This window comes from Narcine bancroftii, chromosome 3 (genome assembly GCF_036971445.1).
Source record: "Narcine bancroftii isolate sNarBan1 chromosome 3, sNarBan1.hap1, whole genome shotgun sequence".
Classification (NCBI taxonomy): domain Eukaryota; kingdom Metazoa; phylum Chordata; class Chondrichthyes; order Torpediniformes; family Narcinidae; genus Narcine; species Narcine bancroftii.
Window position 1 is genome coordinate 306428765 of NC_091471.1, and position 13912 is coordinate 306442676.

At 39.7% G+C, this 13912-nt stretch overlaps 1 protein-coding gene across 3 annotated transcripts in view; it reads right to left on the reverse strand.

The window, feature by feature from the left end:
• LOC138759030 (uncharacterized) overlaps positions 1-12423 on the reverse strand; it is a 37768-nt gene extending 25345 nt beyond the window's left edge. For 2 of the 3 annotated variants that reach the window (XM_069928818.1, XM_069928816.1), the window contains exon 1: positions 10689-10773. In XM_069928818.1, the coding sequence (XP_069784919.1) occupies positions 10689-10737 (49 nt within the window). In that variant the 5' untranslated portion in view covers positions 10738-10773. Of the gene's footprint in view, positions 1-10688; positions 10774-12354 lie in introns of those variants that run through there. The other variant, XM_069928817.1, reaches the window with a different exon arrangement.
• Between the last annotated feature and the right edge of the window lie 1489 nt (positions 12424-13912).

Genomic DNA, 13912 nt, shown 5'->3' on the forward strand with positions numbered 1-13912 from the left:
ACCTTTAATGAATGAGATGGTTCAAATGAATGCTAGTATAAGTTCAGAATTGAATACATTTAAAGCACGTGTGGAGGCATCTTGTGAAGATTTTAAAAAATTTCAGTCTGCTTTTTTGGAATGTAAACAGCAAGTGGTTTCTAACACAGAAAAAGTGTTGAAGGTTGAAAAATCAGTTATAGAATTGCGAGAACGCGAGAAGGAGTTAGAGAGGAAAATAGACTACTTGGAGAATCAAAGTAGAAGGAATAATGTGAAAATCGTTGGTTTGCCAGAAGGTATAGAAGGACAAGATAAGATCCTCTTCGTTTTTTTAAAGACTGAATCCCACAAGTATTAGGGCAAGAATTTTTTTCTGGAGGCTTGGTATTGGAAAGAGCTCATAGAGCTTTAAGAAGAACACCTTTACCTGGTCAACCACCGAGACCGATAATAATTTGATGTTTGAATTATCTGGACAGAGAATTATCTGGACAGATGAGGGACAATTTTGGTATTGATAAGAATTCTTTGTTTCTCTATTACCAAATTCGATCTTTGGTAAAACGTATGTTTGGTAGAGATATGATTTTACCTGAAATGACTAAATTTGAGACTTTTCTTATGAAGGTACCAGAGAAGGGTTATATTTCATCTATGTATCAAATATTACAGGATGGTATGGATATAAAGGGTTGGGATAGGTCTAAACGTAAATGGGAAGCGGACATTGGTTTTATTTTTTCCGAGGATGATTGGTTAGATATTTGTTATGATAGTGTAACTAGATTGATAAATGCACATTATGCAATGATTAACTATAATTTTTTACATCAATTATACTTAACACCTGAAAAATTAAAAAAGTATGGTTTTCATGAATCAGATTTGTGTTTTAGAAGTGGTGATACGGTTGGAACTTTTTTTCATGCCGTTTGGTCATGTATACATATACAATCTTTTTGGAAGAAAATTCAATCGTTTTTAGAATATCTGTATAAGATTAAAATAGTTTTAGATCCGACAGTATTTTTATTGGGCAGTTTGCAACCCCTGAAAGGCTTGGGATTAGATAAGTTTCAGCTTCCTTTTGTATATTTAGCTTTATCCATAGCGAAAATATGTATTGCTAGTACGTGGAAAGATACAAATATGATTGATATTAATAGATGGCATAATGAGATGAAATATTGTTTAATAATGGGGAAAAAATTACATATGTTTCGCATGATAATTATAGTTTTTTTATTAATAAGTGGTTGTTATATTCAGAATATTCACATTTCAATTTAAATTGATTAGATCTTAATTTTTTAAAATATTTTCTTTTTTTTCTTTATGGCTCTCCTTTGGAGAGTTGGCTGAAGGGGGAGGGGTTCTTTTCTTTTTTTTCTCTATATATATAAAAAAAGGTTCATGTTTAGGGTTAACTGTTGTATATGTTATGTACTAATTGTTCTTTGAACGACATAAATAAAGTTTTTAAAAAATCTGACACCATGGTAGCCACAAAACTGGAATGGACGAGAGTCATCTTTGACCCACAGGGATGACTTAAGATTCACAAACAGTAATTTGGTGAATAAAGGCATTCTACTTAACAATGTCTCCCAACAAGATGCTGGAAGAACTCAAGTTCAAGTTTATTTTCATCCAATTGCACAAGTACAACCCCCAAAAAAATGTTCTCTGGTCCTTAGGGCAAAACATGCAGACACACAATCAGACATTACACACATATAGACAAGCAAGACATATGCAGGACAAGTATTTTATGATACAAAAAAATAAATAACCATTGTTTTGTACATATGAGAGTCTCTGGTGGTTAGTGGGAGCAGTTCCTTTGGTTGTTCAGTATTCGCACTGCCCATGAGAAGATATTCCTCAGCCTGGTGGTTCTGGCTCTGATAATCCTCTATCTGTTCCCCAACAGGAGCAGCTGAAAGATGCTGTGTGCGGGGTGGAAGGGATCTGCGATGATTTTGCACACCCTCTTCAGATAATGATCTCAGTGAATCACGTCGAAGGTGGGAGGGAGACCCCAGTCATCCTCTCTGCCACTCTTATGGTCCTGTGGATTGACCTCCGATCCATTTCTCTACAGCAACCTTACCGCACTGTGATTCAGCCGGCCAGGACGCTCTCGATAGAGCTCCTGTAGAAAGTTGACATAATGGTGGCTGGTCGCCTTGCCCACTTCAGTTGGGTCAAGTGGTTTGAACAGCATTAATGGTAGGAAAAAGTTGTCAATATTGTGATGGAGGGCTCTGGCTTTCTCTCACTGATGCTACTTGACTCATTGTGTTCCTCCAGCAGATTGTTTGTTGCTCACGTCTCTCCAGCTATTTATTAATCAAGGCTTTGAATTTCCTTGGACAGTTGGATGATGGATGAAACTGAAGGTTTGTAAGTGGCCAATTCTTTGTCCCTAAATAATTTCTTCTGTGTTGGCTACAGAACTGTGGGACTGTTTCAGACACTAAAATTCTCGCTACCTTTCTTTCCTGTACCCCAAAGGTCTGAGTTTTAGTTTTCAGGTGTATCACGGTGTTACAAATAGCATTTCCAAATGTGTTGTGAGATCAAGCTTGGGGTCAGAAAGGGAACCAGAAGTATTTTTGTTGTTTTGTGCCAGAACAAACTATTTTACAGTAAAATCCCTATTATCCGGAATCTAAGCAACTGACATCCTCAAGTATCTGGCAAAAAAAATCAAAGAAAATATTTATGCAAAAAAAACCAAAAGTTTTAAATGGGCACCCCCTAGTGGTCAATTCGTCAATCTACGCAACAAGCAACCAGCAAATTCACTTATCCAACATCTACCAGATACTTGGGGGTGGGGGGGGGGGGGGGGGTGACTGAATAAAAAAGTAGCAGTCAATTACCATATTCTCTCAAAATGAGCAGGAACCCGAAATTGAGCAAATATTTGTCTGTATTAGACAAGCAGCCTAATATTCAGAATGCTGGCAAGATCATGTTGTACGTCGATCCATGAAGCATGTTATGCCTTGGGTTACTGCCATGCTGGCATACCAAAAATTAACTTGCAATTAATCAGAGGAAGAACATAAGAGAACCTCATGTTTGCTTCTTTTTGTGATTCTAACCAAAGTTATTACAAAGGATCGTGGAAAATTAGCCTGAATGGTGAACTACAAATATTCCTTCGGTTGTTTTGGAGCGAGGAGTGTAACCAGGAACATTATTATTACAGTTGAACCTTCATAGTTGAAGATAAACCCGCAGAACAATTAAAACCAATAATTGGACAAGTATCAGAAGTTACTAGATAAAAAGATACACACATGACCCAAATGACCTGTAATGTGCTGAACATGTTTCTGCTTTGGAATGTGTTGATTAGTGGTAAGTGAGAAAAGGGTAAATATATCACCATTTCAAGGCCTTCTGATTTCAGATTTCTCAAAAGTCTGGTTGAACCAGTTGGAGGAGATGTCTTACACAGAACATACCAAAACATCACCAGAGTATTTCATCACCCTATCGATCTTCTGTGATCTTGGTGCATTCCAAGATGATCTCCTTAGAGGTGAGTTTGTCCGTGGTTTCTGAGGGGAACAATATCACAAGTGGCTCATGTTTAAAAGAAGCTCAGGAACTTGCCTACAGAGATGACAAGGGCTATTGCTCCATTCTGAGTCAACCAGAGTTGCTGCTCAAAGAGGCTAAACAGCAGATGGAGACAACACAAGTGCCAAAATGTGAAGTGGATCTCCTCCATTTCATCAACAAACCCAGGATCTCAGCAGCTCCGCCTTCAAGAGCTCAACAAGGGAAGATGAAAGGGAGAAATGCAGCAATCTGGGGGTGTGGGGAAATAGAAGTATTTTGATTTCCACAATTTTTCTTTGTTTACCACAAGTTGCATAACTCTAACCTGCAGTTAATCAGCAAGGATACATTTAAATTTATCGATACTGCATGGTAGAAGGTCTCTCTGGCCAATGAAACCCGTGCCGCCCAATTTAACCCAATTAACCTACCTACTCCCTATATTTTGGAGGGTGGGTAGGAACTAGAGAACCCGGAGAAAACTCATGCAGGTCTCGGGAAGAACGCACAAATACCTTGCAGACAGCGCCAATTTAAACCCGGGTCATTGGTGCTGTAGTAGTGTCGCACTAACAGTGTCATCCACAAGGAGAGTGAGGGTGGTGGACGGAGGGAGTGATTGTCAGAAGTAGACAAGTATGGCTACAACAGTACCTGTCATCCTCAGCATTACTTATAATGAACATACTGAAGGGTTCATGACTCCAACTTCTACAGTATTCGGCAGGAGAGTGACTGTGGATAAAATGGATTGTCACATTTTTTAATGATCTGAATGATTTAATTTTTACTCTCGTGTTGCTCTCAATTATTTCTTATTTTTACATAGAACCATAGAACATTACAGTAGAGAAACAGACCCTCTGCCCTTTTAGTCTGGGCCAAACTTTTATTCTGCCTAGTCCTACTGACATAGCCCTCCATGTACTTGTCCAAACTTTTCTTAAATGTTAAAATTGAGCCTGCATTCACCACATCAGCTGGGAGCTTCTTCCACACTCATGTTCCCCCTAAACATTTCCCCTTTCACCCTTAACTCATGTTCTCTGATGAGCAATCAAAAATTAGATTACCTACCACATCGACACTTCAAAAACAGAATGCAAAGCAAAATACTTACTATCTAAACATGCGTAAAAGTCAATACCATGTAAAAGTATACCCTACCACCCTATTTTTTGCCCCGGCTGTCTGCCCATCTGAGCTCCCAGCGCTCCAGTCACCCATCCGTCCGAGCTCCTCATGTTCTGACTGTGGATTCTTGCCTAAGCCCTGGACACCTGCCCATCTGAACTCCCAATGCTCCAACTGTGGACTCCCACCTAGCCCCCAGCCACCCACCCATTGCTCATCCGAGCTCCCGACTCCCTAAATGATGCAGGTACTTACCACAGTCAGAAGCAGTATGGTGTGTAATAGTCAATCCCCTAGATTTTACCCTAAAAACTGGTCCACAAAATTTGATTATTTCACACTATATACAGTACAAGCAAGATACCAGAACTCAAGCGGTTGCATTACTTAGATCTGAAAGTAACTATGGTCTTAATTACAATGTGAAAGTAACTGAAAGCAGTTATTGCCATTTCCCTCAGTTAACAAAGATGCTCAGTTTTTGGGGTTTAGGGAGATTTTGTGATATAAACCCAGATCAAGATTTAATTTGCTTTCCACCCACATATCTGCAAATTTGTAACTGAAGAATGTATTCCAATGGCAGTACAACTAATTTTGTTTGAACCACGATGTACGTCAGTGAAATTAGAACAACAGCAACAAAGTGAAGACATGGAAGTGGGCAATGTCTGGCAGAATCTCTTTCCAACTCCACATGCAGGTCAGTGAAAGAAAAGTGCCATTTATCGCACTAATAAGGGCCTCCAACAATATCCTTCTTTACTAAAAGTTTGGTGCCTCATTTGAGAAGGATAGCCACAAGTTGCAAGAAGAATTTCCACACCCTGGTTCAACAGCTAGTGAGATGAATAGTGCAAGCCTGGCTTGAAATATCCATTGCATAGCACTTTCACTAATAGAGACGCAGATCTCACATTGTTCTTCAAGATATATTTTTGCAGAAATAATATTATTAGTTACCCTCCACTGTACATTTTTGCTAAGTTACAATAGTGGATGATAATTCATCTTCAGCACTCTTCTGAAATAAACTTGTTGATGTACAAAGTTCTCTGCTTCAGAAAAGTTTCTTTGAAAGTCCCTTACCGCAGCAAATCAGAAGTATCCCCTTATCTCTTACAAGGAGAATTTTTCAATCGTTTTCACAGCTTCTCTCCCTGGCATCACCTAAACCTGCCTGTCTGCCAAGTCAATATCATTTTTGACACCACATTATGGAGATCCGTTTCCTCAGTATTATCACCTAACTAAACAGCTCCAGCTGTTTGCTCTAGAGTCTCATCAATGCTTTGGTTGTCTCTAGACCTGACTATTCCTGTGAATTCCTGACCAGTTCCCACTCCATTGCCTGTAAATTTGAAATTACTCAAAACTCTGCCATTCATTTTCCTAACGTACCAAATTCGATTCAACCACTATCCATGTGCTCGTTGATCTTCTGTTGGCTCCCGTTTAAACAAAACATTTTATTGAATGTGACTGGCCAGAGGTTTTTGTCCAGACCTTAAATGGTTAACTCAAGGGGAGCATAGATTTAAGGGGCTTTGAGTAAGTTCAGGGGAAATATTATATTATGTTTTTCACACAGACAGTGGTGGGTGCATGGAATGCACTGCCAGCCATAGTGGTGGAGGCAGGTACAAGAGGATCTTCTAAGCGACTGTTAGATAGGTAAACAGAACTGAGAAAAATAGAGGATTATGTAGTCAGGAAATTCTAGGCAGTTGTTAGAGTAGGTTAACAACACAGCACTTTTTCTATGTTCTAAAGATATCGTCTAATCCTTTTCTCTGCAATACCCTCCCTCCTTAACCTAATTCTACCCTATAATTCCCCAAGATGCAAGAAAACCTCTTGATTATTCCTACACATAATCACACCATGACTTTGGCTGCCAAGGCACCAAGATATTGGGATGCTCTTCCTTGGCTCCCTCCCAATACCTTCATTCTTCTCTTTCTTTCTTTTTCTTTGGCTTGGCTTCGCGGACGAAGATTAATGGAGGGGTAATGTCCACGTCAGCTGCAGGCTCGTTTGTAGCTGACAAGTCCGATGCGGGACAGGCAGACACGGTTGCAAGGGAAAATTGGTTGGTTGGGGTTGGGTGTTGGGTTTTTCCTCCTTTGGCTTTTGTCAGTGAGGTGGGCTCTGCGGTCTTCTTCAAAGGAGGTTGCTGCCCGCCGAACTGAGAGGCGCGAAGATGCACAGTTTGAGCCCACTGGTGGTGGTCAATGTGGCAGGCACCAAGAGATTTCTTTAGGCAGTCCTTGCACCTCTTCTTTGGTGCACCTCTGTCTCGGTGGCCAGTGGAGAGCTCGCCATAGAACACGATCTTGGGAAGGCGATGGTCCTCCATTCTGGAGACGTGACCTACCCAGCGCAGTTGGATCTTCAGCAGCGTGGACTAAAGATGGTGCTTAAACAACATCTTTCATCAAATTTTTGGACACTTGCCTTCATATTTCAAAAATTTTATGTTAACATTTTCATGTGAAGAGCTTTGAGGTAAATAATCAACATATTAATTTAATGTGTTTGTATCCAATAAGGGACTAGGCCCCTTGAATCTCTTTCAGTTTAATTATTAACTAATTCAGCTGGAAGCAATCTCCTCAGTTCCAGGACATCACTGCTGGAGACAATCAGAACAATGTCCTAGACCAAATCATCTTCTCTTGTTTCCCTCCAAATTTTACATTTAAATGTTAAATTTAGACATGCAGCAGGGCCTTTGGGTCCAAGACCTCGTGCCACCCAATTACACCCAATTAACCTACAAGTGCTTCCCCACAACCCCCATAGGTTTTGAAGGGTGAGAGGAAACCAGAGCGCCCAGAGGAAACCCACGCAGACACAAGTAAAATGTACAGACAGACAGCACTGGATTCAAACACGGTTCCCTGGCGCTTTAAGTCTCAGATATTGCAGTTAAACAAGAAAATCTGCAAATGCTGGGGTTGAATGCCATAGACAAAAACTCAGTAGGTCACACAGCCCCAGATATTTGCAACGCACCATATAGTTACATGTAAAAAGACCTTGAGAACATTTGGGCTGGAGTGATAAATAACAATTAGCATTCACACTATCCAATGTCTGTAACTGTCTGGACATAAAATACCTTGGGCATTCTAAGAGACTCTCACTAACATCCTTCTAGCGGTCATGATGGACGAGAAACTTAACTAAACCAGCTATATACATGCTGTGGTTACTAATGTGTGTCACAGGCTGAACATTCAGCAACTGCACTCCTGACTTTACCGATCAGGGCAGCACAGTTAGCGTAGCGGTCAGCACCAGTGACCCAGGTCCGAATTCACAGCTGGCTGTAAGGAGTTTGTACATACTCCCTGTGACCTACGTGAGTTTCCTCCGGGTGCTCCGGTTTCCTCCTATCCTCCAAAGGCTCAAGGGCTTAATAGGTTAGCTAATTCGTCACATGTTTGGCTTATGGGCCTGAAGGGCCTGTTACTGGGCTGTATCTTTAAATATAAAACAATAAAAAAATACTAGTTTGACAATGCAACATCTACAATGTGATTGCAACTACGTTTGAAAACTCCAATACTATTCAGTACACAACAACCTGCTCACTTGGAACTTCATCCACTGACTTTCCAGAATCACTGACCACAGCAGTGGTTTTCAAACTTTTCACTCACATATCCCTGTACCATCTTAAGTATTCCTTATGCCATAGGTGCTCTGTGATGAGTAAGGGATTTCTTAAGGTGGTGTGTGAGTGGAAATAAAAAGTTTTCAAACCACTGTTTTAATCGTACCTCATTGACTCGTTATGTGCACGCTTTCAGAACTCCAAAGGAAATGGGCCAATGGCAATTTTTCTCAAGCAAAATATCTCAGTAATAATTGGGTCTAGAGCAGTGGTTCTCAACCATTTTTTTCCCACTCACAATCCCTTTCTAATCACAGAGCACCGATGGCATAGGGATTACTTAAGGTGGTTTGTGAGTGGAAAGAAAAAATTTGAAAACCACTGGACTACAGCTTTCACCAGTTGCAATTTTTTTTTCACCAGGGCACTCTTGAAACCTCTAGAATAATAGGGAGTGTTGGTACAAGGGAACATTACATCACTAAGTTCACCTCCAGATCACACAGCATAAAGACATATATATCACTTACTTTTCAATGATAGTGGATCACAGTCTTGGCAATCTCTACCAGAGAACTCATCACCTTCTTCATGCCAATTAGGAACGGAACATATATATTAGCCCATCCACCAATGTCAGCGTCATACTTTCAATGTGTTGATAATCAAACACAAATCTTTAATGATTATTTCCCATAGATTCACATCAATCAGAAATAGGCCCTTTGACCCATTCCGGCCATGTCAATATTAAGTATCCATCTTTGTTGATTCCATTTAGTTATCATATTAGCGATTCAAGTACTTGTCTGGATGCTTTAACATTACAAATGTTTTCACCTCCATCGCCCTCTCAAGCAAAGTCGACCCACCCTTTCTGTGCCTCTCACAGTTGATCCCAGCTCATTCTCCCAAGCCAAACCAGTCTTTCCATGTAACTGAGACCTTCTAGTCCTGGTGAGTCTTCTCTCCACTTTCTTCAAGCAATCATGACCAAAACTGCACACAATAATCTAGATGTGCCCTTGCCAATATTTGATAAAGGAACCCTTCATATTTTATAACTTCCATGCTCCCATATTCTATCATTTATTATGTGTACTTCCTTTAACCACTCAAACTCTGCTGCCACAATCCAGGATCTGAGATTTATTAGATCACCTGGGTGCTTTTGAAGGTGACTTCATCATAAAAGCTTAAAGAGCAAGAATTCTATGCATCATACATAATTAGATTTCTTGTTTTGCAAAAGAAGATAGTTGTGTGTAATTAATTCAGGAAGACCATTAAACAGGATCTGCCAAAGTCTTGGTCTGGTCATTGCAATGTTAGACAGTTGTATTATTTCCCAACTATGGCCTTCCGTTGCAGCATTACCATTTCAGTACCACAATAAAGGTTTACACATGCAAGTCCTGACACAGATATCTGCACTGGCTCTGAGTTCAGAATGGTAGAATATAACTTGATCTGCCAATTAACAATAATTTTTAATTTAGAGATACAACACAGTAAAAAGGCCCCTCCAGTCCACTGGATCGTGTGTACCCATGTGCATTAATCTTCCAACCCCGTATGTCTTTGGAATGTGGGAGGAAATTGGAGCACTCAGAGGAAACCCACACAGACATGGGGAGAACCTACAAACTCCTTACAGACAACGCTGGATTCAAACCTGCATTGCTGGCACTGTAATGTGCTAACTGCCACACTATCCAAGTGAGCAATGGAATTGTTATCTCTTCTACTAAGCATATTTGAAGATTTTTTTTTTGGAGACAGGACATCATCACTTTAAAAAAGCTAGTACTTCATGCCATTGTGTAAGTGGAAATAGAAAATAGGAACATAATGAGATTGTTCAAGCCTTTGAGCCCGCTCTGCCATTCAATGTAATAAAAGCTGATCCCAAATTCCAGATCTCTTTCTATAACCCTTGAAGTCCATCAACTTCCTTTTGAAATATATTCAAAAATAACTTATATGAATCTAGTTCTGTCACAAGCACACAAAAAAAATGATTCTGGAAGGTACAACAATGTCAGATTGGCAGCATATAATGAATGTGTGTTAACAACTGTAGTTTTTGTACCTGCTTACAGTCACTCCGAGAACCAAGATATAACAAATGTGTAGTAAGCCACCTGGTATGGACTGTTGGACTATAATAGAACGCACTCCTGACTGAACACATTAATAATCCACATTGCTTGGTGATTCTTGTTTCCCATCTATTTTTGTACAGTAACCTAGTCAGTTGGAGCAATTAATCTCCATCCAGTCAGATATATAGAAAAACATCTAGTTGTTTTCATCCGTCCATCTACTCTAAGTAAATGCACTGATAATTCACATTCATTGAGCAATTTACCTGTAGACAGCAAGATCTGTAACATGATTATCTTTCTGAATAAATCCATCAACTTTCAACCTTCCCCAGAAATAACTTGAAAACGTGTTTTCTTATCAATGCCGGAGTTCACTGTGTATTACCCTCTGTAAGAAATAACCCTTTCTTTGATACGCCTGATGTATCAAAGTTTCCTTTTCCTGCCACAAGCTTCGACTGAGATATCTGGTGGTATTCGCGCACACATAATACATTGTAGCTTGCATGCACACACTTTACTACTGTACTGAAAATGTTCAATCAGCCGTGTCCCACTGGTGGTGCAGAACATGAACATAGGAAGTTTCAAATTGACTGAGAAAGAAATAGAAACACAGTGGGCTTTTTGTCTCTGATCTATTAAGTAAGACAACGGCTAATCCTAAATGTTCTTTCTCTTTTACCTTTTGTGTCTAAAGCTTTCTTGAACTCAGATTTGAATATCCTCAGTGAATGATAATCCGCAGCTTTATGGGATAGAGAATTCCAAAGACTTGTAACACTGATGAATGGTTTCTCCTCTTCCTAAACCCCAATGTCTACCCTGAGCACTATCTCTGGATTCTCCAGTCTAAGGAAACAGCCTCATAGTTTCTTTCTTCTCAATTCTTCCATGAAATGGACCATATGTTATTCTTCTAAACTCCATTTGTTGTATATCAATGTATGATATCCAAATAAATGGGACAGATGTGAGTAATTACACCATTATGCCAAAACATCTTTTATGGTACTGTAAATATGGAGTTTTTATTTTAAGTGCGCACTAAAGGATGGATTTGTTTATGATATAAGGAGACGATAAGACCTTGTGGAAGATAGTAGGTACAAAATCCTCGCACATGTTTTAGCTTGTAAAATAGCAACTGTACAAGAAATAGCTTCATAAATATCATGGAATTGCATTCTGCACCATCCATGGATGCAATACAGCTTTGGATCTAAAAAGAAGGCGTGATCCACAAACAATGCAAACCTGAGTTTCTGTTCCAATGGCAGTCATTTCCCAATGAAATGTTCCTTTAAAAAGACTTAGGTTCTTGGTAAACCTGAAGAAAGGGTCCATGACAGAAGCTTTCAAATTGTGCGGACTGTTTCCAGTGAAGGGGAAGAGCATGTTATTTTTTTGAATATTTTATTTTTGATTTTCAAAGATTCATTTAAATCCAATTAAACAACATTCTTTGTTAACAATAGTGCAAATCACACAGAGTCTACTTTATCCCCTATCCCTCTCTCCTCCCTCCTATACCCTATGTGGATTCCGGTTCGTTCAGTAGACCTCACAAAATGACGACACCCAAATTTTCGTCCCAGTCAGACTTTTTTTTTTAATTCTGCAGAATTGTGAGCTATCTGCTCAATGCCTTACAGAGATGTTTTCTCTGTAAAGGCAGGCAGAGAGTCTCTGTCCTCGTGTTTCACAGTTTTTCTTTGTTCAGTCTACACATGGGTTGAGTTACATTTGGCCCAATCAAAAGTTTACACAATACATTCTTACCCAATGCAATTGCTTCTTACATACACATTAGATTGCTACATAAGATTGACAGCCTCTTATCAAACATTGCTCAAGTTGATTGGTTCAAAATAATTTCCTATAGTTAGTCATGGTGCTAATTGGTCCCTTTTGAATTGTCGTACTCACCTTACCAGAATGTTGCAAAATCTGGCTACACTCTTATTGGCTTTTACCCCTTCCTTCCTCAGTGTACCTTAATATAATACAAAAAAGGTTATATAAACTAAACAAATTCAAAGAACAAAATGTCATTAAAGCCAAAAACACCTAAGGGGACAAGAAGAGCCCAAAAGAAACCTAAAATAAACAAATAAGGAACAAAATGCAAGAACATGTTGCTTGTGCCATGACTCACTTCACTGATCTCAAGCATTCCACGACTGGCACAGAGAATTTACTTCATCCAATGAGCTGCAGATAGAGCCGCCACACCCTAAAAAATATGCCATATTTCTTCCTCAAATTATACCTAGGGGAAGAGCATGTTAAGATGAAGATGTTAAGGTGAAGGTTTTCATTGAAGAGCTAAACGGTGAGAGGCGTGGTTAGCACAACGTTGTTACATCGCCAATGACCAGGATATGAATCTAGCAGTGTCTGTAAGGAGTTTGCATGTTCTCCCTGTGCCTGCATTCATTCCTTCTGGGTGCTCTGCTTTCCTCCCACCCTTCAAAATGGACCGGGGTTGTAGCTCATTTGGGTGTAATTGTGCAGCACAGGCTCATGGATTGAAAGGGCCTGATATCACGCTGTATGTCTAATTTTAAAATGTAAAAAAATGTAAGAAACAGGCCTTCAGACCAATTCATCCTTGATGACCAATTTGCCTCTCTGAGCTAATGCTATTTGCCCACTTTTGACCTATATCCCTTCTTATCTATAATCCAGGTGTTTCTTAATGTCATACTGTACCCACCTCTACCACATCTTCTGTCAGTTTGTTCCACATGGCCTTTGCCTTCTGCGAGAAGAAGTTCCTCTTCAATCTTTCACTTCTGACCTTACACCTAAGGTCTCAAATTTTAGACTCCTCTACCCTGGGATGTGTCCATGACTCTTCACTGTATCTCTGCACCTCATGATTTTCTTAACCTCTATAATCACCTAGAAATTCTTTGTCACTTGTAAAGACAAGGCCTAGCCAACCAATAAACTCATTTTCAAGAGCCATCACTGCAAAATCCTACAGCTTGTGAAGCCCAAAAGTGACGTAGGTGTGAAATCTTTGGGGGTAGATAGATTGTGGGAATGAAGACTTGTGGAGAGAGGGGAGGAATATGAAGTTGAGACCAAAGAGAGTAGCAGGTCAAACTCGAGGCAGTATAACCTACCCCTGCTCCAATAATCTAAATCATAGGGCAGAGGAGAAAATGGGAGCTTCATTCTGTGGAGGTTACAGGGGATCTGGGCTGAAGGTCAGGAAGAGATGTTAAATGGACAACCTCTGATTAGTCATGACAGGTACATACAGATCTACCAAAGGATGAAAGAATGATGATTAATGTCAGGACAACAGATTTTCACCATGATTGCAACTTTGATAATGGTTCAAAAGTTCCTTTTATTGTCATATAATAATACATTAAAAAATGATATACATCAACTTTTGTCTGCTGCAAGGCAAACAGACTCACCATGAGCATTTCCCAGTACCCCTAAAGAGAAGCAAAAGAGAATCCCTTCA